The sequence below is a fragment of the Cladosporium halotolerans genome (genome assembly GCF_011745625.1).
Source record: "Cladosporium halotolerans strain TM138-S3 chromosome Unknown Sca32, whole genome shotgun sequence".
Lineage (NCBI taxonomy): Eukaryota > Fungi > Ascomycota > Dothideomycetes > Cladosporiales > Cladosporiaceae > Cladosporium > Cladosporium halotolerans.
Window position 1 is genome coordinate 208,232 of NW_027191483.1, and position 21,080 is coordinate 229,311.

The window sequence follows — 21,080 nt, forward strand, 5'->3', positions numbered from 1 at the left end:
GGTCTTCATCCTCAAACTACCACACTTTACATTCTCACGCCAAATCCCATCTCATCTCACCTCTCTCCATCTATTATCAACTTAATACCTCCCTCAGATATCATAAACCCAAACCCCCTCCCCCTGCCCTCTCTTTGCTCAATCGCCCTCGCCTCCCATCCCGATCCCTCAACCGCCCGCTGCCGGTCGCCGGCTTCGCGGAGCGCTTCGGTCACACTGTAGGTCGGAGGGAACGGGCGGACGGGGTTGCGCTTGAGCGCCAGGCGGAGAGTTGGACGGATACCCGTCGCTGGCGGGGAATGCGTTGTGTAGACTAGGGGCGCAGCGAGGGCGGCGGTGGCGGTTTTGAGGGCTGTGGCGAGAGTCGGCTGCGCGGGCGGCGGAGCTGTAGGGGGAGTGGCCTGCGTTTGCGGGTGTTGTTCGGCGAACAAGCGGTCTTCGTCCGCGGCGCGCGCTTGCCAGTTGAAGGCTGTTGCGGAGTCGAGGGCTATGAAGGCGAGCGCGCGGTGGGTCGAGGGGTGGGGTTTTGTGAGGAGGTAGGTTGGGAGGGAAGCGATGGTTGAGATGAGAGAAGGGAGGGATTGTGGGCGGAAGACGTGCAGGTGTGTGAGGGCTGTTTCGATTGTCGAGGCGGGTTCGCTGGGTGGGAGGTGCTGGCGGAGTTGCTGCGCGAGGCGCGAGGCGGAGAAGGTGGAGTCTGTGTCGAGGAGGGCGACGCAGGCGGATTTGCCGCCGTGGTGGGTGGGCAGGAGGGCGAGGGCGATGAGGTGGGTGAGGAACGCGGTTGTGCCGCTGCCTGGATGGTGGGAGGTGAGTTCGAGGTTGGGTTGGGTTTGGGGTTGGTTTGATTCGGTAGGGTTGGCTGTGTGTAGCAGTCGGTCGAGGGTTGGGAGGTTGAAGTATTGCGGATCGGGATTGTGTCGTAGTCGTAGTGTGTGTAAGATCTGCGAATGCTGTTAGTTCACTTCACCTTATGGTACCATTGGGGGGTTGACACGTGACCGACCTCGTCTAGCCCCACCTCTTCAACCTCCGCTAGCAAGCGCTTTCCCATTTCTGCTGCCATTTTGACCTCATCAATTCGTACCCAAAGAGTGTCTCATTGACCCATCGTTGAAACCGTCGGCGCGTGTCTTGCGGTCGCCGGACGTTGTCACAATCAACGAACGGCCGAGATGGCACCTCTCGTCGAATCCTTCCCAGCCTCACAGCTCACCACACGCGTCCAATACGTGGCAAACGGCCAACGACGAAAGCCACCTGTCGACCTGAAAGAATGCGAGCTCATGCAGATGATCCAGCACCGTTGTGATCTGGACGGGCCAAGGTTCGATCCGAGGAGCAAAGTCGTCTGCGATCCTGTTCTGAGACTATTCCGGAAGTGAGTGGGGATGACTTGCTGAAGCTGCACTATCGACGATGCGCGATGCTGACGACGGCGATAGGTGCTCAGACAAGCTGACTGTTGAGACGACGGATTGGGAGGATATTTGGGACGGGACAACCCCCACGCCAAAAGAGAAGTGAGGTGAGGTGAGGTGAGGTGACGTTGGCACTCACGTGATCACGTCGCGCTCATGGCATTTTCCACGTTGGCGAACCGGCATTGGGACGGCGCATTGAATGAGGTTTAGATTCATGCTGCTTCTTTTGAGCACAGTAATATCAACAATAGATGGTTTCGGCCTAGCCGGCACAAAATTCGTGGCTGTTATCACTTAAGCTCTCCCATTTCGGAGGGTATCTATGAATGCTCCACCAACGCCGCGCTAAAAATCATAACATGTAGACAGAGGCACTCTCGCTACTGGGCACGACAAATGCCCCAAATGACAAGCCCGCTCGCGAAACCCAATCAAAGCAAGCCTTTTCCCGCTCCACCTCTCCAATTGCCCATTCCAGAATTGACCACCACTCGCTCCTCAAGTTCAGACTGCGTAGGCTGCCTCCCGCTCTCATCTGTGCCATCCAGCGCCATCGAGTAGTCCCCGCCACTCGAATCCGTCACATCCTTCAGCACATCGTCGAACAGCATTTCCGGCGCCGGCCGCTTTCTCCCCGCCCCGTCTCTGACTTTTCCCATTCCCGCCAACGGCGCACTGCTTCTCCTCCTGCTCTCCGCTTTCATCGCGCCCGCCTTCGCTGCGGCCGCGAGCTTGCGCAGAGCTTGTTCCGCAAGCATACCTTCCTCCGTAGCCTTCTCGCGCATCTTGCGCGCGTCCTTCTCTCGAGTTGGGAAGACTGCTGTTTCTTTCCAGGCGTGTTGAGGCGGTAATCGCGGGAAATGCGCGGGGATGTATTGAGGCTGTTTTTCGAGAAGTAGTGGTTGTAAAAGGGCTGAGAGGTCGGGTGCTGGCGCCGGAGGAGGCCCAGGTTGTGGTATTGAGGGATATGAGACGGCTTCGGGAATTGGTACGTCGAGTTGAGGTGTTAAGAGAGAGGCCGAGCGCGTGTTTGGCATGTGGGCGAGCGCCATTCGGAAGTCTTGCGCTGTGGGTGATGGGCGGCGGTGTGTCTGCATTGATGTTCGCACGTCGGATAGGAGGCTGAGCATATCTGGTGGATTGTCAGCGTTTGCCGCAGTCATGGAGCATGCGCAGACGACTCACATTCTTCCGTGTGCGCTCTAAACATCTCGAGAGCGGTTGGTTTGACGCTGTCGAAGCCCGCCAGGGTGAGAGCAGCCGTGATGCTTTTGAGCAATTGACCTTCCGCGAACTCAGGATCTTGTGGCGCAGGCTCTGTCTCGTCGGGCAATTGCTGGACATGGTGCAGTTGGTGGTGGATCTTCTGCTTCTTCGGGGAGTTGTCGTCCAAGCCAGCCTGTGAGGTTGAGCGTTTCATGTCGGTATCTGAGCTTGTCGCGGCCATGATGGGCTCAACCGCCGAGTAGGAGCAAGCTGCTGCCCTGTATGGTAGCAGTCAAGTGTGTTCTGAAAGCAAACAGCGGCTGATGTTGCATGTCAAGCATGTGAAAGTGGTCCAGCCGCGAGCTGCTTGCACGCGCATCTCGGATGACCTTCCCGCGTTTCGAGTCTCGCGACACCACCACCCCACCAAGAGTTGTGACGAGATGAACTCTTGACTAGCGATTAACCAACATTCAAGCAATTGGAGCTCTCTACACTACAGTGCCTACTTTTCGTGTGTTACTCAGCGACCGAGTTTGAGGTAAACACATTGGCTCGACGGCAGCCATCATGGCGACCATCGAAGCCCTCTACATCTTCGACGAACACAAGTACGTAAGTAGCCTCGCAATCGCATACTGTGTCGTGCGCTCATGCTAACAATGGTTCAGCAACCTCATACTCAACAATGTCTACACCGGCCGACCACCTCCTCCCTCGACGCTCCTCCCGCTCTATCTACAACAACCCTCGCCTCGCCCTAGTCTCACATACATCACGTCGACAAGCCCGCCGACTCTTCTCTTCTCCATAATCCAGGACAACCTCTTGTTCCTCTCGCCTTCAAGCTCCGACACTGAGCCTCTCCTCGTTCTGGAGTTTCTCCATCGAGTAGCAGATGCGCTCGAAGAATTCCTCGGATCGCCTCTACTCGCCAGCAGAATCACAGCTAGCTACGATGTTGTTGCACAAGTCGTGGCCGAGATGGCAGATGCGGGGATCGTATGCCAAGGCGAGGCCAACGTACTAAGAGATGTGGTGGAAACTGGGCCGGGTGTCCTGGATAACATCCTCGGAAAGGTCGGGCTGCCAGGCTCAAGTCCGGGCTTGGGAGCTACACCGTCTAGTGCCGGCATTCTGCAACGACCGCAGCAGCAAGCACTCAGTAGCCAAGGCTCTGCGATTCCGTGGCGCCGGAGCAATGTGCGACATACCAGCAATGAGCTTTACGTGGACATCGTGGAATCGCTGTCAGTGACGCTGGCTCCTTCGGGCCGCCCACTGGCTGCTTTCGCAAACGGCAGTATCGTGTTCACTTCAAAAGTCAGCGGTATACCGGATTTGAACCTGAATCTGTCGACTGGTGGGAAAGGCGCAGGCATGGGCAACAGAGGCGATCAACTGCGGTCGATCATGGAGCGCGTGGTGTTCCACCCGTGTGTTCGCCTCAACAGATGGAAAAGCGATGGCGCAATCAGCTTCGTGCCACCAGATGGCCGCTTCGCTCTGTGCGGATACGAAGCAGATCTTCTCGGGCCCGGTTCACCCCTCACCACAGATCAGCGCTCAGCGCCTAAACTGGATCTCCCCGCTCACATTGAAATGTCAACTGGTCTCGGCGCAGCGGGCAACGAGTTCGAAGTACGCCTCACATTGCCCTCGTCCACCCGGTCAGCTGCAGTCGCAAGTCTGCAGTCAAGTCTAGGCAACTCCAGTCGACCAGGCGCCTTCCGCTCCACCTCAGGAACCGAGAACAAGGGGCCTGCTGTCGAAGAACTGACAGTACGCATACCAATTCCTCCGAACACCCGCAATTTCTCCGATATCCGCCCAACCAAAGGCGAAGCTCACTGGTCACTTGTTGATAGTTGCGTAGAATGGAAGATCCCTTCGAAAGAGGTCGCTACTATCTCCTCCGCTGGCGCCGTCCTCCGCTGCGCAGTACAAGGACCCGTATCAGACGAAGACGATGAAGCCCAGGATGACACGGCTACCAACGGGATGACAGCCACTACGTACGACTACGACGACGATGCTCCTTCGAGCTACCAGGCACAGTCTTCCGCGCCTGCGTCGAGATCCAATGGCGCTGGCGAGACGACCGGTAGGGCCAGAGTGGATAAGAACCGTGATCTCATGCCTACGGCGGCGATGCTCAGTTTCAGCGTCAAGGGATGGCTGGCAAGTGGGCTGAAGGTTGAGAGTTTGCTGGTGGACACGAAGAAGAGTAAGGGTCTGGGTGCTGAGGTGAAGCCCTACAAGGGCGTGAAGTACTTGACTGTGAGCAAGGACAGGATTGAGGCGAGATGCTAGCCGGGTGCATATTAGAGATGGACATCTTCGAATTTCTGGCCCCTTGCGCTTCTGAAGCATTGTTGCAGCCGTTTGCCTCGTGCGGGTTCTCTCTGGCCCGTCCATATATCATCTAACTAAATTGAGATCACCAGACAGTCCGCGACCGTTATGCTCTATATTTATATTATTGTCTTCTGATTTGCCTGATATTGTACGTCGAAAATGCAGTAGCTACTGATCAAACGAACCCATTTCTTACCTTACTGTTCAAGGGCTACACGCACAGTGATGTAATCCTGAGTATCAGTCGCGGTGAAGCGTGCCGAGGCGCTCGGTCGATTTCGTCGCCTACCCCAAAGATCCTCCGCGAAGCTTGTCGTGCCGATTGCGGCTTAGCGAAGGTTATGTCCGCGAGTGACATCTTGGCCGCCGTACGCGTGGCAATTCGATCGCCCACCGCGTACCTGCAGCCGTCCGTTCCCTCTCATGGTTCCTCGGAAGATTATTGTTTCTTGCTGGGGACAGCCTTGTTCAGATGGCATATCGCCGCCCTCCGACATCCTCCTCGCACGCATCCCCCCTATAGCGCACGGAGGACAGCTCATCTGCGCGAAAGCGTTTCTCAAGGGTGCAGCTATTATTAACATTCGGCATCACGCGGCCGTGGGTGGCCCGTATACGAGCCACCGTTGCCCGATGCGGTAGAGCTCAACCGCGCCCTCCGCCCTCTGGCTCTGCCCAGTACTCGAGCCCTGCCAATCGTGGGCTAGACTCTCATGCGGGTCGGGAGACAGCGTCACCTACGTAGGTACTCGGTTTTGGTACCCTTTGCTCAACTGCGTCCAGTAATAAACCTTTTTCGCGCCGCAGCTTTTCGTTTCTTGCTTGCTCTTCCCTCTTGTTGTGCACAGTCAACTCATTTTCCTTAATATTACATTTTCGTAATTTTCATTTCGTAAATCACATCTCCTTCACAATGCGTTTCACAGCCGCAGTCGCTGCCCTGGCAGCTTCTCTTCCCTTCACCACCGCATACTGGAAGGGCTTCAACATCGGCGCCAACAACGCCGACGGATCCTGCAAGACCACCGCCCAGTGGACCGAGGCCTTCAACAAACTGAAGGGCCTCCCCCAGCACATCACTTCCGTTCGCCTGTACGCCAGCTCTGACTGCAACACTCTCGCCAACGCCGTGCCCGCCGCGAAGAATACCGGCGTGCAAATCCTCGTTGGTGTCTGGGCCGAGGACAACAACCACTTCAACGCCGAGAAGCAAGCCCTGCTCAACGCTATCTCCGCCCACGGCAAGGACTGGATCCTCGCGATCTCCGTCGGCAGCGAAGACCTCTACAGGAAGGACACTGACGCCAACACCCTCGCGAACAAGATCTACGATGTTAGGGGCATGGTTCGCTCCGTCGGCGTGCAGGCTGAGGTCGGCCACGTGGATACCTGGAATGCTTGGGTTGACGGTGCCAACGCTGCTGTGATCAAGGCTTCTGACTTCATTGGCATGGATGGGTGAGTTTCTTCTCAGATCCTATTGAATCATGATCACTCTCTGACACTCCCGATAGATACCCCTACTTCCAGAACGCCGCCATCGGCAACGCTGCCAATGTCTTCTGGCAATCCGTCGACGCAACCCGCAACGCCGTCAACAAGGTCTCTCCCGGCAAGTGGGTCTGGGTCACCGAGACCGGTTGGCCCGTCTCTGGTCCCAGCTCCGGTGCTGCTGTACGTTCAATCACCGTTGCAATCAATAACAATTGAACAATCCGTTGACAATCATACAGGTCGCCTCCGTCAAGAACGCCCAGACTTTCTGGCGCTCCGTCGCGTGCCAGGCCTTCAACCAGGTCCACATCTTCTGGTACTCCTACCAGGACTACCACCAGAGCCCCAGCTTTGGCATCTTTGACAAGAATGGCAACGCCATCTACGATCTTTACGGCTGCTAGATTCCTCGAGCTCTCTAAAGCTTGTAAGAAAAATTGCATAGTGGCGGACGATTTCGTATCTTATTTTCGTAGAACTTGGTAATTTTAAACCACCACACGGATTTCCGTATATGAAACACCATCTCTGTTATTTATTTTAATCTTCCAGTATCTCTCCAGATGCGCCCGGAGGTGCCCGCCCAGGTAATCAGGCTGCAGCAGCGGCTGCCTGCGCCTGAGGCTGAGTCAGTGGGGTTCGCGAGTGCACCTGCACATTTATCATATATGAAACGTATGATCATATAAAAAGTATACACTGGCATACAAAAACGCTGCTCTCCCACAGGTCGAATCCCAGAAAATATCCATCCCTCCACGAGTCCCAGAATGCGACGCTCTCTCATTCCCAGCCCAAACATTTACTGACCACTCCGCTGACTCCATTCACTTACACCTGACCCGCCGCGCCCATCTCAGTCACAGTCACATGCGCGCGCCTGACGTATCTCACACGCCGCTCGCGCATCGCAGCGCCGCGCAGCGCAACCCAATCCAAACCCACAGCATCGCACTGCGTCCTTGACACCCCACCCAAGACCCTCAACATTGAAAGACAACCCAGCAACCAAGAGAAACCCAGCAAAGATGCCCCCTTCCAAACGCCGCAAAACCCAACCCACCCGCTTCCCCTGCCACACCTGCCTCTCCGATCGCGCTTCCCGGCAGTTCCCAGACTACAACCCGACCGAGGCCTGCGCGCACCTGATCAACACCTGCACGGCATGCCTACGGCACTACGTCGAGTCAAAAGTCGAGGGCGAGGGTGGCGCGGTAGCGAAGCCGGGGAGTGGTGTGCAGTGTCCGCAGTGCGAGGAAGTCATGGATAGGGGGGATTTGAAGATGGCGATGTCGAAGAAGGGGTGGGAAAGGTGAGTTTTATTTTTGCCATCTTGAGGGAGAGCTGAGGGCTGATGTCGCTCTAGGTTCGAAGAGCTCGAGCGCCGCTGGATCGCCAACAACACACCCGGCTGGCGCTGGTGTCTGTCGCCGAAGTGCCGCGAGGGCCAGGTCCACGAGGAGAGCAGTCCGATGAGCGAGGCCGCCGCCCTCGCCGAACTCGGAGTCGACGCGATCTATTACAGCACGCTCGCCGACCGACGGACCAGGCCTAACGCGGCGGCGGTCTCGTGGCTCGTCAAGATCAAAGACAAGGTCAAAGCGATGCTCATGCCCCAGCCGGACATCTGTGCCTGCCATGCCTGCGGTGCGAAAGCGTGCGTGGCTTGCGATCGGCCGTGGCACGAGGGCGAGACTTGCGAGGCGTACCGGGCGCGGATTAAAGGCCGGGCGAGTGAGGAGGACGCGACGCTGGAGGTCATCCGGTCGCGAACAAAAGAGTGTCCGAAGTGTCAGAGGAGTATTGAGAAGAATGGCGGGTGTGCGCATATGATGTGTAAGTTTTGCGCTGCGAGGTTCGTGGGAGTGAACGAGAGCTGAGCTGACGTTTTTTATTCGTGCAGGTACGCAGTGCAGATGCCAGTTTTGCTGGAACTGCTTGGAGGTGATCAATTCGAAGAATCGGTATTGCGCGTGTCCTAGTTTTCGTGTGTGAGGAAGGCGTGGACGCGGGTGCTGAGATTGGATGAGTCCGCTTTTGTTCAGTGGGGAAGCATGTTGATAATGAGCCTGGTGAGCAGACTACGCGATCCGCCCTCGAGGGCGGATGGTTATTGAAAACAAGCTGCATTTGTCTAGCCTTTGAATCATAGCTTTGCATTATGCAACAAGAAGACCGCGTGTTGCTGTCATTACAATGGTATCCAAAATCTCGTTCTGTGACCGAAGTAGGCCGCTCGTGTAACTCCACGCTAAGGAGGAAAAGATGACTACAAAAGAAAAGAAATATGCATTACCCAAAGGCGGTACTCCAGGTACCTCACCTACACCTGCCCATACGGCTTCCTCGCTTCCTCCGGTCCAGTCACGATGATGTCGACGTTGGACCGGGACCGATCCCAAGGCGCGTGCGAGTCACTGAACTCAGGCGGCGACTCCTGCATGTCCAAAAAAGTCTGCTGGGAGTCTCTTGCGTGTGCTCTTGGGATGGGCGGCACAGGATCCAGACGCTCAGTGCTCTCGGTGTCCGAATCGGATTCCTTGGCTTTCGTTGAAGGTCGCCTGTGGTGGTACGGCTTCTCGGTCTCGATCGTGATCGTGTGCTGCAACTCGATGTTCTGCTGCGAGGCCAGGGTGCTCTTATTGGTGTCCCTATACTTGCTGCGGCTTGACAAGCTGTTGAGGGCCTTGTCTACAGTATCCTTGAGGTAGGCGCGGAAGAACGCGCGGAGCGATGGCAAGCAGTTGCAGATGATGGCTAGGTTCCATTCGAGGGCGGTCCAGAAGTACACCCAAAATCCAACCCTTCAAACAGTCAGTATCTTTCTAGCATCATTCTTCGAGGATTCCGTTAACTTACCAAGTGGAATCGGTGTCTGTTCCAAGCTTGATCGAATGTGCGGTACGGAAGCCTGCTGCAACGATCACGATGATACCAAAGCTGAAGATGATGTTCAGCGCGAACTTCTGGCGTTTGGGCATATCCAGAGGCCAGATCATCGACCACGGCAGAAAGAGAGAGTAGCAATCACTGACGACGGCCAGAACACCGGCCGCGGTGTTAGAAGGCCTGGTATCTGCACAAGTCCAGTCCTCGGTGTAGGTAGGGTCGAACACCTTCCAGCTTGCTTCGACAGGCGTGCATGTCGCGAGAAGCATGATGCAGAAGCCGAGGGTCCAAGCCACTGTGAAGCCAATGGCAACCCATACGGACCACTTCCACCGGCGCTTGAAGGTGCCCTTGACCATGCGGCGGTAGAAAAGCAGAACGGAGATTCTGACCAGGCAGGTTCCAATGAGGAAGATGAATTGTCCCAACCAGGCACTCTGTTTGTCATTAGCTGAAAGGTCTCTTGAACAGATCTTGTTGCTCTGACATACCAATGCGACGGTCGGGTAGTCCAGGGGGTTGACATCCCACATGTGACGACTCAAGGTACCATTTTCAGAAGACCAGCACACGACTCCAGTGAATGCGACCAGCAACATCCAAGAGGGCAACAAGAGAGCATCATCCAGACCGAAGCCACCACCTCGTTGCCTCAATCGAAGGGTCAGTCGGATGGCCAGAAGAATCGTGCTAAACACAAGTAAGGGAATGCAGTAGGCCGGCATCCATGTTCGTGTGATGCCGTGAGGGTATGCGTCGGTTTGCCATGCTATTAAGGTCTCAGGCGGAGGTACAATAACATTTCCAATGGCTTCCTTGCCCAGAAGTTGCTTCGACATGGTGGTGTGTGATTTCCGGGTGTAAAGGAAGCCCGGATCGTGGCGGCGCCCAGTTGGGGAGTGGGGTGGAGGAACTGTTTAAGAACAGGAGCTTGTCACGGCTGGGAAACCGCACGGCCGGATGGGCGTACCAGGGTGGCCCTTGTATCTCTGGGGAAGATCGACTTTGAGACAAAGGAGGCGAAGGATGATTTTCCGAAGATTTAATCGACTACCGACCGGCAGGTATGTATGTATGCGACACAGGGTTGGGCATCCGGCGATCGGCCGTTACTGCGAATCATGACGATTCACAATGGTCGTCGTACACCGCGGCGCAACGGCATCGGCAACAGTTCGCAGGTTCCACATAGTTTCGTCCAAAACGAGCAGAATGGGGACGTCACGTTAGGTCTTCCGGTGTTGCGTGTCTCAACACGGTCAGTGCGGTAGGGCGGCCAAAGTTTGGTAGTTTGACTAGTGAAGAGGACTAAGAAAGCCACGAGGAGGGCGATCACGCGGATAGGTGGAGCAGAATGCGCTCGTGGAGATGTGGTCGCTTCAAGGCGCCACAAGCGCTCCTTCGGCTTGCCCGTAAATTGTGAGGTTGCACATAGAAAGCCGAAAGCCGAGGCGATATATCAAAACGGCTTCCATCATCTCGTGTTGAGAAATCTGATCGCTCTGAGTCGAAACAAAATGGCGACAGAGGGAATCAAATCAGGAGTCAACGAGCCAGTGCCGAACAGTCTGCGAGATGACCCTGGTGCGGGTAACCTTGGTTCGGGTCCAGGATCCCCAAACGTGTGACTGCTGCACAAGCCGCCAGCGAACATTGCTCTCGCTGAGCCCTACCACACAGACCCATGGAGTCGCGCCTGGAGACGACGATCAATGGACTTGCCGCTACCGTAGGACCTCCTCGCTGCTCCTAAATCATGCGTTTGCCCACGAGGGCAGGCGGCGCTCGAGCCGCCTGCTTGATGCTTCTGACGGCGAGACGGTTGAGGCTAGCATAGCTGGTTGAACCAGGATCCTCTCCTTCCTCAAATGATTGCCGGGTCGCAAAAACCCGCCGGGTGTGGTGAATATTCTGCCCGGCACGGAAGCGGCCGCTGCAGGTGAAGTGTGGTTGGCAAGCCCGGATGTACTCCGAGAATGTATGAAGCCCCGGGTTTCAGGCGTGAAGCTCCTCACAGCCGCATGGCCGCTTGCAAACTCTGGTTAAGCCCTGAAAACCCTGGTGATATGCCCCAAAGCAGGGCAATATGCCGTTGTCATTATAGAGCCTGCGGATTCAAAAGTCGACGTGCGCTGGTTGCGCGCACAGAAGGAGGATGAAATTCGGCGACCTAGCGTGTCTTCGGACCAACAACGTGGTCATTGCAAGGAGCCATTGGCGATCAGCATCCGTGCCCTGAGGGTCCTCGATGGAGCAACGCAGGCCTGACTCGACGCTGGTCATCTGGAGCGAACCGGCGCAAGTTGGCACGACACATAGCCCCGTAGGCGCGACCACCGGATTGGGGAACTTCTGTGTCCTATGGAGAGCACGCTGCCACGGCTGCCAAGTACCACCTGCACTCTCGTCGCGGCGGATCAACGTCGGTGGCAGAGTCGACACGGCAGACAAGGCGGCACGGTGGCACCAACGAAACGGCGGCATCAACGAGCTGGCGACCCGGCTCCTGGAAGATGCATGTGGAGGTTAGAGGCATGACAGTAACAGCCTTAGTGACAATACGTTTCTTGGCTGTTGGTTTGTAAGGCAACATGTGTATAGGTGCGTGCCGCAAGCCCTATTTGCTATCACTCTGCACCCTAAGTGCTCCTCAGCTGTCGCAAACGGCGTTTCTGATTCGAGTCGAGTATTTGTGTGCCCCTGCCCTTCCACTTGGTACGGCGTGACGGCGGCCCCCGAGCCATATCCGACCGAGTTGTGCAGCCTGAGGCAGACTGACCGGCCTGCACTCCGGCGCCAGGCCAACAACCTCCGACACCCGGCACTGCAGAAAGCACGGCAGTTTCAATCGCCATCTCAGGCTGCATCGGAGCCGCAAGGCTGTCTCGTCGACTCTATTGGACTCCCTGCGCATGCTTGACGGTGCTTGTGTCCGCAGATCATCCCACGCCTCCCTGCCTCTGAGTCGGTACCGACACCGAATTCTCGACTCAGCACGACGATCTCGACAGTGCTTTGTGGGTCTTCGTGGCCAGAGCGGACGAGCGGTCGTGCAGATCTGCATGATTCAGAGTTTGACAATTGCCCTACGCATATGAATCCTGACGGAGTCCTTCGGGCGCACACGTGCCTGAGCCTGCTATCTGATTATGACTGATCTTCGCGCAGAGATGATGTGTGGTTCATCCATGGCGATCATGATAGACGGGTGCGTGCGCGCTTCATCAGACTATGACCGCAATGACACGCTGCATGTCCTTTTGGCCACTTTCAACCCTTCCATGAATGCCGAGGTTCAGGACACAACGCGGGCTCGTTCTTTGGTTCAATGCACATCACCAATACCATGAACCCGGGTACACAGCAATAACGTGATTCCTCCTTGAATCCTAGTGTCCCTTTGCCATTCCTTCCTCACTCATCTGCCGAGGCATCAGATCGTCGAACCCATCCATTGGCACAGCAATGTTGATCCCTACATACCATCGGCTTGACACCTGCCAGCCCAACTAGTGATCCCACTCCCACATGGAGATCCTCCCATCGTTCACGCCAGAAATGCCTCGGTCCAACGCCTAGCTCAATTGACTCTCGAGCCGCAGTCGTGGCTACGATATCCGGCCCGGTGCTGTTCTCAGGACGCGCTGCCAGCAGCACGTGATACCGTAAACTCACATCGATGGACGGATTTGGCGCGATATTGCCTGTTTCAGGTCGGATCAGAGGAAGTCTAGCATTCCAGTCCTGGACAGAAGTGACTTCCCTCCGGTACCAAGGAATCCATCGCAGAGAGACTGGGCCAGAAGCATCGGGTGCCTGGTCATTGGGAAAGTCCCTCGTCTCTCCCCTCGTCAACCACGCTTTGGCCCCTGCAACATAGTTACATATTCACATGGGCCAAACGCCTGAATGCTCCACATCCTATACAGCACAGAGCAAAGAGAGCGCACATCAATCACTGCGACGTGCCTACTGGTTCCATAAGCATCCCTCCCCACACTGACTCGCTCCCCCAGCCCCATCTCGAGAGCGCACCCGTCGTCGTCAGGCCCAAGTGATGCAAAGCACAGAACCGCCCTGAACACGTCCCTCGTCCTCCCAGCCCTCCCCTCCCCTCCGCTGTCACACGCCCGCCGCAGGACGCGCGCCAGGGGGCACCCTCCGCGGCGACGACAACAACACGTTCCTCGCCCCCGCTCCACCGCTCTAGCCGTAGCGCCGTGACTTGAAACGAGTCAGGCCCGCCGTGGAGGGCATGTCATGAGGACCGTTGGGATAGTTTGTGAACCTGACAGGTGATTGAAGGTCAAAGTAGGGCTCTCTGCTGCAGGCGTTGGTATTTGTAATGTCGTGTACAAGTGCTGAGAGGGCGCGAAGGGACGCAGGCGGCAACCCCAACCCTAACCCTAAGTCTTGGGGTCTTGGATGCCAGCACGTGGGATGAAGGGTGGTGGGTGGTTGATTTGTCGTGCGAATACACGTCAGGCCTTACAATGGTATTTTACTGTGTCATTTTGTCTGGCAGGGGATCGCAAATCGAGGATCAAACCTCGTGGTTGAAGCACGAGCGTTGAATGGGTGCTGGCTTGGGGATTGTGTAGATTCTAAATATGCTACAAACATATGGCTGTCTGGTGTGATCATTCGGACTGAATACAACACACTGGGAAGTTTACATAATATCATTTTGTGGACTTAATTCAGAGATGCAATGAAGGCTTGAAGAGGATATGCCATGCCATGCAAAGCGCTGACTTGACTAGAGCAGCGACTTAGCTGTGCTACGTTCGGAAATCACAATCCATGAATCTCCCCAATCAAGACCGACTAGGAGACGTCAAATCTCCCTTGGCCTTGCCGGTGATTTTCAACAACTTTCCGCTCTACCAACAAAATCATGTATACATCAAATACACAGCCTTTTCCCCCCTCCCCTCCCCAAAATCCAACGATACAAGAAATCGAAAACCCTTTCCCCCCCTCGGGCAAAAACCAACCCTCTAACCCCTCTGCGTCCTCTTCTTCGTCATCTTCCTGTTCTCCTGCTCCTTCTCCTTCTGCAGGAACTTGCGCTGCTCCTCGGCGCTCATCTTGCCCAGCCGGCGATCGCGCTCCTCCTTCTTGAGCTTCTCGGCCGCGACGCGGCGCTCCTCGGCCTTCTCCTCGTCGTCCAACTTGCGCAGCTTGCGCGCCTCTTCCTCGCGCGTCGCGCGCACCTTGCGCAGCGCTTCGGGCCGGAAGTGCGCGGTGCTGACGAGGTGGTCGGGCAGGCGCAGGAAGGTCGCGAACAGCGAGGTCGAGGCGGGCTTGGGGTTCAGGCGCATGGAGAGGTAGATGCGTTTGCGGGGGACGAGGTCGTCGAGTCTGTGGGGGGAGGGTCAGTGAAGGGTTCGGGTGTTTTCGGGGCATGGTGGGGTATGCGTACTTTTTGGGGGCGTCGATGGGCTGGTCGGTGATGATCAGAGCCTCGAGGTCCTCGCCGGCGTCGGTGACGGCCTTGATGAGGTCGGGCGTGAGCATGGCCTCGGTCACTTCGGCGCTCTCGCTCATGACGGTGGCCCACTGGGGCAGCTTCGGGTGGTCCTTGGTCGAGGTCAGGGAGATGTCGTAGCGCTCGTCTCTGAGCGTGCGCATCTTGTCCTTGTGCACGATCGCCCAGACGAAGCCGTCGTACGTAGAGTCCTTGCTAGCCGGCGCCATGGGAAGGAGCGTCTTCTCCTTGCCGTCGAAGCAGTACGCGGTGGCCTCGACCCTCTCCGCGGGCGCGGGGAAGCTCTCGGTGAAGAAGGAGGTGGCCAGCTCGCCGAACCACGCCAGCGGGTTGTTGCGCTTGTACAGCGAGATGCGGATGTCCAGCCAGGCGACGTTCTGGCGGCCCGTCGCGTACGCGACGTACTCGCTCTTGCTCTTCTCCTTCAGCAGGTCGGCGGGCACGTCGGTGCTGCCGGTGACTGCTTGCGCGATGCCGTCCTGCTTGACGTCGCCGACACGGAGGCTCTTGCGGCCGCCGAAGCCGACGCTGGCGAACTCGCTGTCGAGCATGGGCAGGTAGGTCGAGGCCCATTTCTTCGCGCGCGAGCGGTTGGCGCGCGTGCCGACGATGTTGACCAGCACGATCACGAGGATGATCGGGATGATGAAGAGCTCCTGGTAGAAGTCGGCGAGCGAGGTGCGCTCCCACACGCGGTACCACGCGGTGTATGGGCGGCCCTCATTGGAGTAGTAGACTGAGGGAGATCCGGTCGTTGATGCGGCCGCCGCCGCTCCGGAAGAGAGGGAGGAAGCTGCGTGCGAGGGCGCCAGCGGGGAGGCTGCGGTTGCGAAGTCGGCGAAGTCTATCCGGTGTCAGTAACGATGTCTCTCTCAGTGGCCGTTACTGCCGGGTGTTTTTACCGGCGTCGCTGGGCGCAGCGGAGGAGGCGGGAGAACCGCCTCCGAAGAGGACCTTCGCAATGGCCGCCATGTTGCTCGGTTGACTGCTGCAGACGTGCGGGTGCAGAGAGGCAACGTGGGGAGAAGAATTGAGGAGACGCAGGGTGAGGTCAAAGCTGGAGCTTGCCGGGCCACCTTGCAGTCGCCGAACGGGTGGAGCAACTTCTGGGGCTGGAACCTTCGCTCGCGTGCTGCGGTCGGTCCTTAGCGATGGTCTAGATAGGCGAAGACTCGGGAGGATGGGAGAATGGTAAGAATGCCGCCTCTTCAGAAATAATGTCGAGCAGTCTGCATTGTTCCGTATTTCAACCATTCAATGGTGTCGGTGTCCAATAGCCGTCTGGAGTTGAGGAGAAAAGCCAATTGCACGCACGAACAGGGCAACACCAACATTCGAGCATGGTAATCGATCGTATGGTGCGCAACTTGCACTGCTTTTGAAAGCAAAGCGAACAACCACTTATGATGATTGAACGAAAGTTTACCTACCATACTACATGTATCTGTAGTTGGCCGCTTCTGACTCTATTCAGCGATGGGCGTCCAAGTTCATGGGAGGTTCACAGGCAGTGCGTATTGAGATAACCGGGCGGACATCTGTACTCCACTCGGTAGGCAATGATGACAGATAGTATCACAAACGACGGTGAATCACGCAATGGAGTCGGAAACAATGTCATAAGATTCCATCTGCATTCTCAACGGCTATCCTGCGTATCGTGTATACATGCAAAAATCGCGGCCGCTCGCCTCGCAGGCGCTATTCCAAAAGTTCCATTCGTTCCAAAGAGATACAATAGCATAATCGACAACCATGACGAAGGGCTCCGCGTCTAAGCCAGCATCGCAGGAGCCAGTCTAAATGCCGTTTAAAAGAAACGATGAGCCATTTCTATGCACATCGCCGAGCGCTATGCGTCACCGTCATGCTGCGGCTCGGCTCCTCAAGTGGAACCTCTTTCCGAAATCAGAGCAGAGACTGTCTGCCCGCTTACTCGCGCTTGAGCTCGCGGAACATGTCCCTGAGCTCGTCGGAGATGAGGTCCTCGACCTTGTCGGTCAGCTCGGCGACCTTGTGCGCGAGCTCGTCGCCCTCGGAGTAGAGCTTCTCGCCGGCGGCCTTGGCCTCGGACTCGACCTCCTCGAGCACGGAGGCGCGGCGGGAAGCCTCGTAGCCGCCCTTCTCGATGATGGCGCTGTAGTTAGACTCGCCACCGCCGTTCCAGGCGAGGATGTTGGCGGTGTTGCTGGGGACGTCGGTCAGGGCGCCCTCGGTAGCGATGGAGATCAGGTTGGCCTTGAGCTTCTTAGGGGTGATGTCCGCGACGGCGAAGGCGGAGTCCTTGGAGGGCTGGAGGGAGAGCAGGTAGGCGAGGAGACCGGCGACGTGGGGGGAGGCCATCGAGGTGCCGGAGATGGTGTTGACGGCGTACTTGCTGCCGATCCAGGTGGACTGGATGTTGAGACCCGGGGCGAAGATGTCGTTGCACTTGCCGTAGTTGGAGAAGTAGGCACGCTCGTCGGCGAGAGTGGAGGCACCGACGGTGACGGCCTTCTCGGCAGCAGCAGGAGAGTAGTTGCAAGAGTCAGCGTTGTCGTTGCCGGCGGCAACAGCGAAGTGGATACCGGCATCGACAGCAGCGTTGACAGCCTGGTCGAGGATGGAGGACTTGCCGCCGCCCAAGCTCATGTTGGCAGTGGAGCCCTTGAAGCCCTTTCTCTTGCCCTTCTTAGCGATGCTGACCTGCTCGGAGTGAGCTTCGGCGGCGTACTCGACACCCTTGACAACGTCGGACATGGAGCCAGAGCCGTTGGAGCGGAGGACCTTGACGGCCTTGACGTGCGCCTTCTTGGCAACGCCGTACTTCTTGCCAGCGACAGTGCCAGAGCAGTGTGTACCGTGTCCGTTTCCATCCTCATCGGCGTCGCCCTGGGGAATGGTCTTGCCCCAGGATGCGCGGCCCTCGAAGTCGACGTGCTCGACGTTGGTGCCAGTGTCGACAACGTAGACGTCGACACCCTCACCGCCCTCCTCAGTGTACAGGTACTTGTTGAAGGTGCCGAAGCTCAGGCTGTCACGGTGGGAGATACGGGCAAGACCCCAGGGGGCGTTCTTCTCGACCTCAGCGTCGGACTTCAGTGCGTGGACCTCCTGGTCTCTCTCAATGAGCGCGACCTGTATGGTGATGGCTGGTTAGCTGAGTTCAACGGTTGCCGAGGCTCGCTTGGAGCGGACTTACGTCAGGGTGTCTACGGATCTGCTCAATGACATCCTCGTCGAAGTGGCCGGAGTAGCCCATCAGGCTACCGGCGATGTTGTAGGTGTGCTTCAGACCGCTGAAGATGTCATCGACCATCGGGGTCTGAGAGCGCTTGCGGAGCTCGGTCTTCGCAGCCTGAGCCTGCTCGTGCAGGCCCTGGACCCAGCCGTGGTGCTCGGCAGCCAGGTTGTGGGTGACATGGTCCTTGAAGACGATCATGTAGTTGTCCGCAATCTCCTTCGCGTTGGACGCTGAGAGGATGGGAGCGGCGTCATTGTGGATGCTGCTCACCAGCACGGGCGAGGCAGCCGCCAGTGAGGCCAGCGAGAGGCCGGCGATGGCGCCACGCATTATGGGGAATGTGCAAGTGAGGTGGTGCGAGACAAACAAACAGTATGTAGGGATGGGGCAATGGAGCGGATGAGGCGATGGAGGTGATGGGGATGAAGAGGGAGGAAGGGTGGTGTGCGAGTGAAGGTCAAGGTCGTCGGCGACTGATAAGACAGTGGCAGGCGGCAGGGCGTCGCGTGATACGGCAGCCAGCTCACGCACATGACGATGACGACGGCGCCTCCGTTTCCGGGCGACGGGCGACGGGCGACGGGCGATGGGGCTTGGCCGGCGAGAAGCTGGGGAGAGCTCGAGCTTGGAGCACCCTGATAACAGGCGTTGCGGTGTTGAGCCGCGGCAATTGAGCGATTCGCTCTTTTATACCCATATTGCTTGATGAGAAACATGCTCACTGTCAGCTACTATATCTCGCGACCCCCCTCTGATTTTGTGCATAACCTCAGCATGCCAGACGGCCTCATAGACAGTCTCGACTCGCCCGGAGCACTTAGCCGCTGCTTGAAGCAGGTACCAGCAGGTACCCTCGGAATGCTCAACGGTCCGCACCGATCGGAGCGCCACACCGACTGAGTCACAATAGTCATGGCACGCTGGCTGCGGAGGCAGCTGGGCCGAGTTCAAAGGCCGGATGCTTGGAGGGCAGTGATTCAGGAGATAGAGACGCAGAGCCACTGTCCCGACATCTGGGGCGTTTGTGAACCATTGAGAAGTAGAGTGAGAACCGTCGATCGGACAGATCTCATCCGCAAAGATAAGGCCCAGCCGTACAACTACCCGCCTGGTACATCGCTCCCTTGGCTCCGAGGTCAAACAAGTCGCGGACAGAGGTTCGCCTATCAAGGCATCACCGAGAGCCAGACTTGCACCATCTCAGACCCTGGGATCTCTCAGATGGATATCTGCTATGCTGCTGTGATACTGCTCCCGCGCATGATGCCCATATAGCCACGCAACAGATATAAGCGCTACCTGAGGTAGGTAGGTGAATGCACCTATTCCAAGTCACGCTCACGACGCTGCACCGCCTCAGGCGCGGGTGCGGCGCGCGTCTCGCGCCGCGCTTCCGTCATCGAGGGTCAGTGCAGCCTCTCGAAAGCACCGCCTGACGCCCATGGATGCTCCAGTGTTTCACTCGCACTGCGAAGGCAAGGAGACCGCCACAGAAAATCAGGTTTGCAATATTGTAACTGCCCTCTCCCGGCACGACGTCCAGCGCACCGCATAAATCCGCTCCGGCAAGAGTGGCTCAGCCCGAAGCAGGCAACAGCTAACCTCACTCCTCCATACCTGGATCTTGGCGCCCCGCCAAGCTGAGCCGCCTCTGCTACATCGAGTAGCTGTGCACCTGAGCAACCCGTAGCGCTGGACAGCACCCTGAGACATGCCTTGCTTTTGAGCAGAACGAGCAAGAGATGCTCGCCTGCTTTAGCCAGACCTGATCAACGACATGGCCTTGACCGCTGGCCAAATCCGTCGACCCAGGTCATCTACCTCCGCATCGAGAGGCTTGAATGCTGACGAACGGAGTTCAAATGTTGCCGAACTGTGTCGAGACCTCATCGCAGTATCGCCCATAGCAGACGATGAGGGTTGCCGAAAGATCGTGACCATTGCCGGCAGTCTCAAGCCGGCACTCGCGGACAGTTCCGCTACCAAAGATGTATTCAGACGAGGTGGCGGACTAGGCGCTGTCCTCCAAGCTACCAAGGAACTTTGTCAACCATCCACTGAAGTAGTTGCCTTCGGCAAGCTACCTACCGCTCAGGCTGTGGCAAGCCTGCTTGCGATTTTGTCAACCGCGTTCAGCGGACACCGCGGGAATCAACGTTACTTCACCGATCGTCTAGATGGCTGGCCTATACTTCAAAAAAGTCTGCTGGCCTTTTTCGACGCTACACTCGACCACGACAACCACGAAGATCGACTTCATGTTGTGATGACTATCCTTCTGGGGATTCTCCAACTCGCATTTGGCGAAGACGACGGTGATCGTTTGGCCAGCGAATTCGACCAACGGCGAGAACAATTTACATCACAAGACACCACCGCCGAGCAGATAGCCACTGGCTTGGTCAAAGGGCACGAGGTCATTGCTCAGCCTCAAGCGTGCTCTCTAGCAATTCGACTGTCTTTTTGCGTGTTTAAGCATGCAGCGATTGGCTCCAGTACTTGGCTACTCGGACTTGCTAGGAACGTACTTTCACTGCTCAATCTTCTCAGCTGCCTATGCCTGCGCAACAAATACACGCTATGGGAGACAGGCATCAGCTCGCACCTTCTTCTGCTCTGGTTGGATCGAAGCGCGCCCGAGCCGTGCCGTCAAGAAGCAATTGAATTTCTACAGATATTCAAGGGCTTTGGACTGAGCAACCTTGATGATGCCGCCCTTCTCTTCCGACGTGCCTGCGATTCTGATGATGCACGCTCGCTTTTGCTGAGCACCTTGCAAGCCTCAAAAGCACCCGCTGTTATTCAATTCGACTTGTCGCAGTCCGGCCATTCTTCAGTCGAATTGAAGAGTCTTCCGCGACCGTTCCCCCCTACCACTGGTTACTCTTTGACTGCTTGGTTCCGCTTTGACAAGTTTGACTCACATACGCATACAACCCTCTTTGGAGCCTTCGACGAGAACCAGACCTGCTTTCTGCTGGCTTATCTTGAGAAG

At 57.0% G+C, this 21,080-nt stretch overlaps 9 protein-coding genes across 9 annotated transcripts; 4 read left to right on the forward strand and 5 right to left on the reverse strand.

The window, feature by feature from the left end:
• Window positions 1–56: 56 nt before the first annotated feature.
• WHR41_07519 (uncharacterized protein) lies at window positions 57–1,414 on the reverse strand (the record flags this gene model as incomplete). The annotated part of the gene is made up of 2 exons (XM_069376123.1): window positions 1,007–1,414; window positions 57–944 (listed from the first exon to the last, which is right to left on the reverse strand). The coding sequence occupies exons 1-2, from the start codon at window positions 1,064–1,066 to the stop codon at window positions 57–59; spliced, it is 948 nt and encodes a 315-aa protein (XP_069226855.1). The 5' UTR covers window positions 1,067–1,414.
• WHR41_07520 (uncharacterized protein) lies at window positions 1,058–1,722 on the forward strand. The gene is made up of 2 exons (XM_069376124.1): window positions 1,058–1,381; window positions 1,446–1,722. Exons 1-2 carry the CDS (start codon window positions 1,176–1,178, stop codon window positions 1,525–1,527), a joined length of 288 nt encoding a protein of 95 aa, XP_069226793.1. The 5' UTR covers window positions 1,058–1,175; the 3' UTR covers window positions 1,528–1,722.
• Window positions 1,673–3,163, reverse strand: WHR41_07521 (uncharacterized protein). Its single transcript, XM_069376125.1, has 2 exons — window positions 2,610–3,163; window positions 1,673–2,556 (listed from the first exon to the last, which is right to left on the reverse strand). The coding sequence occupies exons 1-2, from the start codon at window positions 2,869–2,871 to the stop codon at window positions 1,856–1,858; spliced, it is 963 nt and encodes a 320-aa protein (XP_069226794.1). The 5' UTR covers window positions 2,872–3,163; the 3' UTR covers window positions 1,673–1,855.
• A 37-nt stretch (window positions 3,164–3,200) lies between these two features.
• WHR41_07522 (uncharacterized protein) lies at window positions 3,201–5,094 on the forward strand (the record flags this gene model as incomplete). Its single annotated transcript, XM_069376126.1, has 2 exons — window positions 3,201–3,241; window positions 3,302–5,094. The coding sequence occupies 2 exons, from the start codon at window positions 3,201–3,203 to the stop codon at window positions 4,941–4,943; spliced, it is 1,683 nt and encodes a 560-aa protein (XP_069226795.1). The 3' UTR covers window positions 4,944–5,094.
• A 624-nt stretch (window positions 5,095–5,718) lies between these two features.
• On the forward strand, window positions 5,719–7,016 carry WHR41_07523 (uncharacterized protein). Its single transcript, XM_069376127.1, has 3 exons — window positions 5,719–6,446; window positions 6,503–6,662; window positions 6,722–7,016. The coding sequence occupies exons 1-3, from the start codon at window positions 5,902–5,904 to the stop codon at window positions 6,884–6,886; spliced, it is 870 nt and encodes a 289-aa protein (XP_069226796.1). The 5' UTR covers window positions 5,719–5,901; the 3' UTR covers window positions 6,887–7,016.
• A 149-nt stretch (window positions 7,017–7,165) lies between these two features.
• On the forward strand, window positions 7,166–8,691 carry WHR41_07524 (uncharacterized protein). Its single transcript, XM_069376128.1, has 3 exons — window positions 7,166–7,794; window positions 7,849–8,318; window positions 8,386–8,691. Exons 1-3 carry the CDS (start codon window positions 7,511–7,513, stop codon window positions 8,475–8,477), a joined length of 846 nt encoding a protein of 281 aa, XP_069226789.1. The 5' UTR covers window positions 7,166–7,510; the 3' UTR covers window positions 8,478–8,691.
• On the reverse strand, window positions 8,593–10,395 carry WHR41_07525 (uncharacterized protein). Its single transcript, XM_069376129.1, has 3 exons — window positions 9,863–10,395; window positions 9,342–9,808; window positions 8,593–9,286 (listed from the first exon to the last, which is right to left on the reverse strand). Exons 1-3 carry the CDS (start codon window positions 10,208–10,210, stop codon window positions 8,806–8,808), a joined length of 1,296 nt encoding a protein of 431 aa, XP_069226790.1. The 5' UTR covers window positions 10,211–10,395; the 3' UTR covers window positions 8,593–8,805.
• Window positions 10,396–14,057: 3,662 nt separating this feature from the next.
• Window positions 14,058–15,905, reverse strand: WHR41_07526 (uncharacterized protein). The gene is made up of 3 exons (XM_069376130.1): window positions 15,765–15,905; window positions 14,797–15,706; window positions 14,058–14,735 (listed from the first exon to the last, which is right to left on the reverse strand). The coding sequence occupies exons 1-3, from the start codon at window positions 15,832–15,834 to the stop codon at window positions 14,372–14,374; spliced, it is 1,344 nt and encodes a 447-aa protein (XP_069226791.1). The 5' UTR covers window positions 15,835–15,905; the 3' UTR covers window positions 14,058–14,371.
• A 572-nt stretch (window positions 15,906–16,477) lies between these two features.
• Window positions 16,478–18,551, reverse strand: pepC (Subtilisin-like serine protease pepC). The gene is made up of 2 exons (XM_069376131.1): window positions 18,044–18,551; window positions 16,478–17,979 (listed from the first exon to the last, which is right to left on the reverse strand). Exons 1-2 carry the CDS (start codon window positions 18,413–18,415, stop codon window positions 16,795–16,797), a joined length of 1,557 nt encoding a protein of 518 aa, XP_069226792.1. The 5' UTR covers window positions 18,416–18,551; the 3' UTR covers window positions 16,478–16,794.
• Between the last annotated feature and the right edge of the window lie 2,529 nt (window positions 18,552–21,080).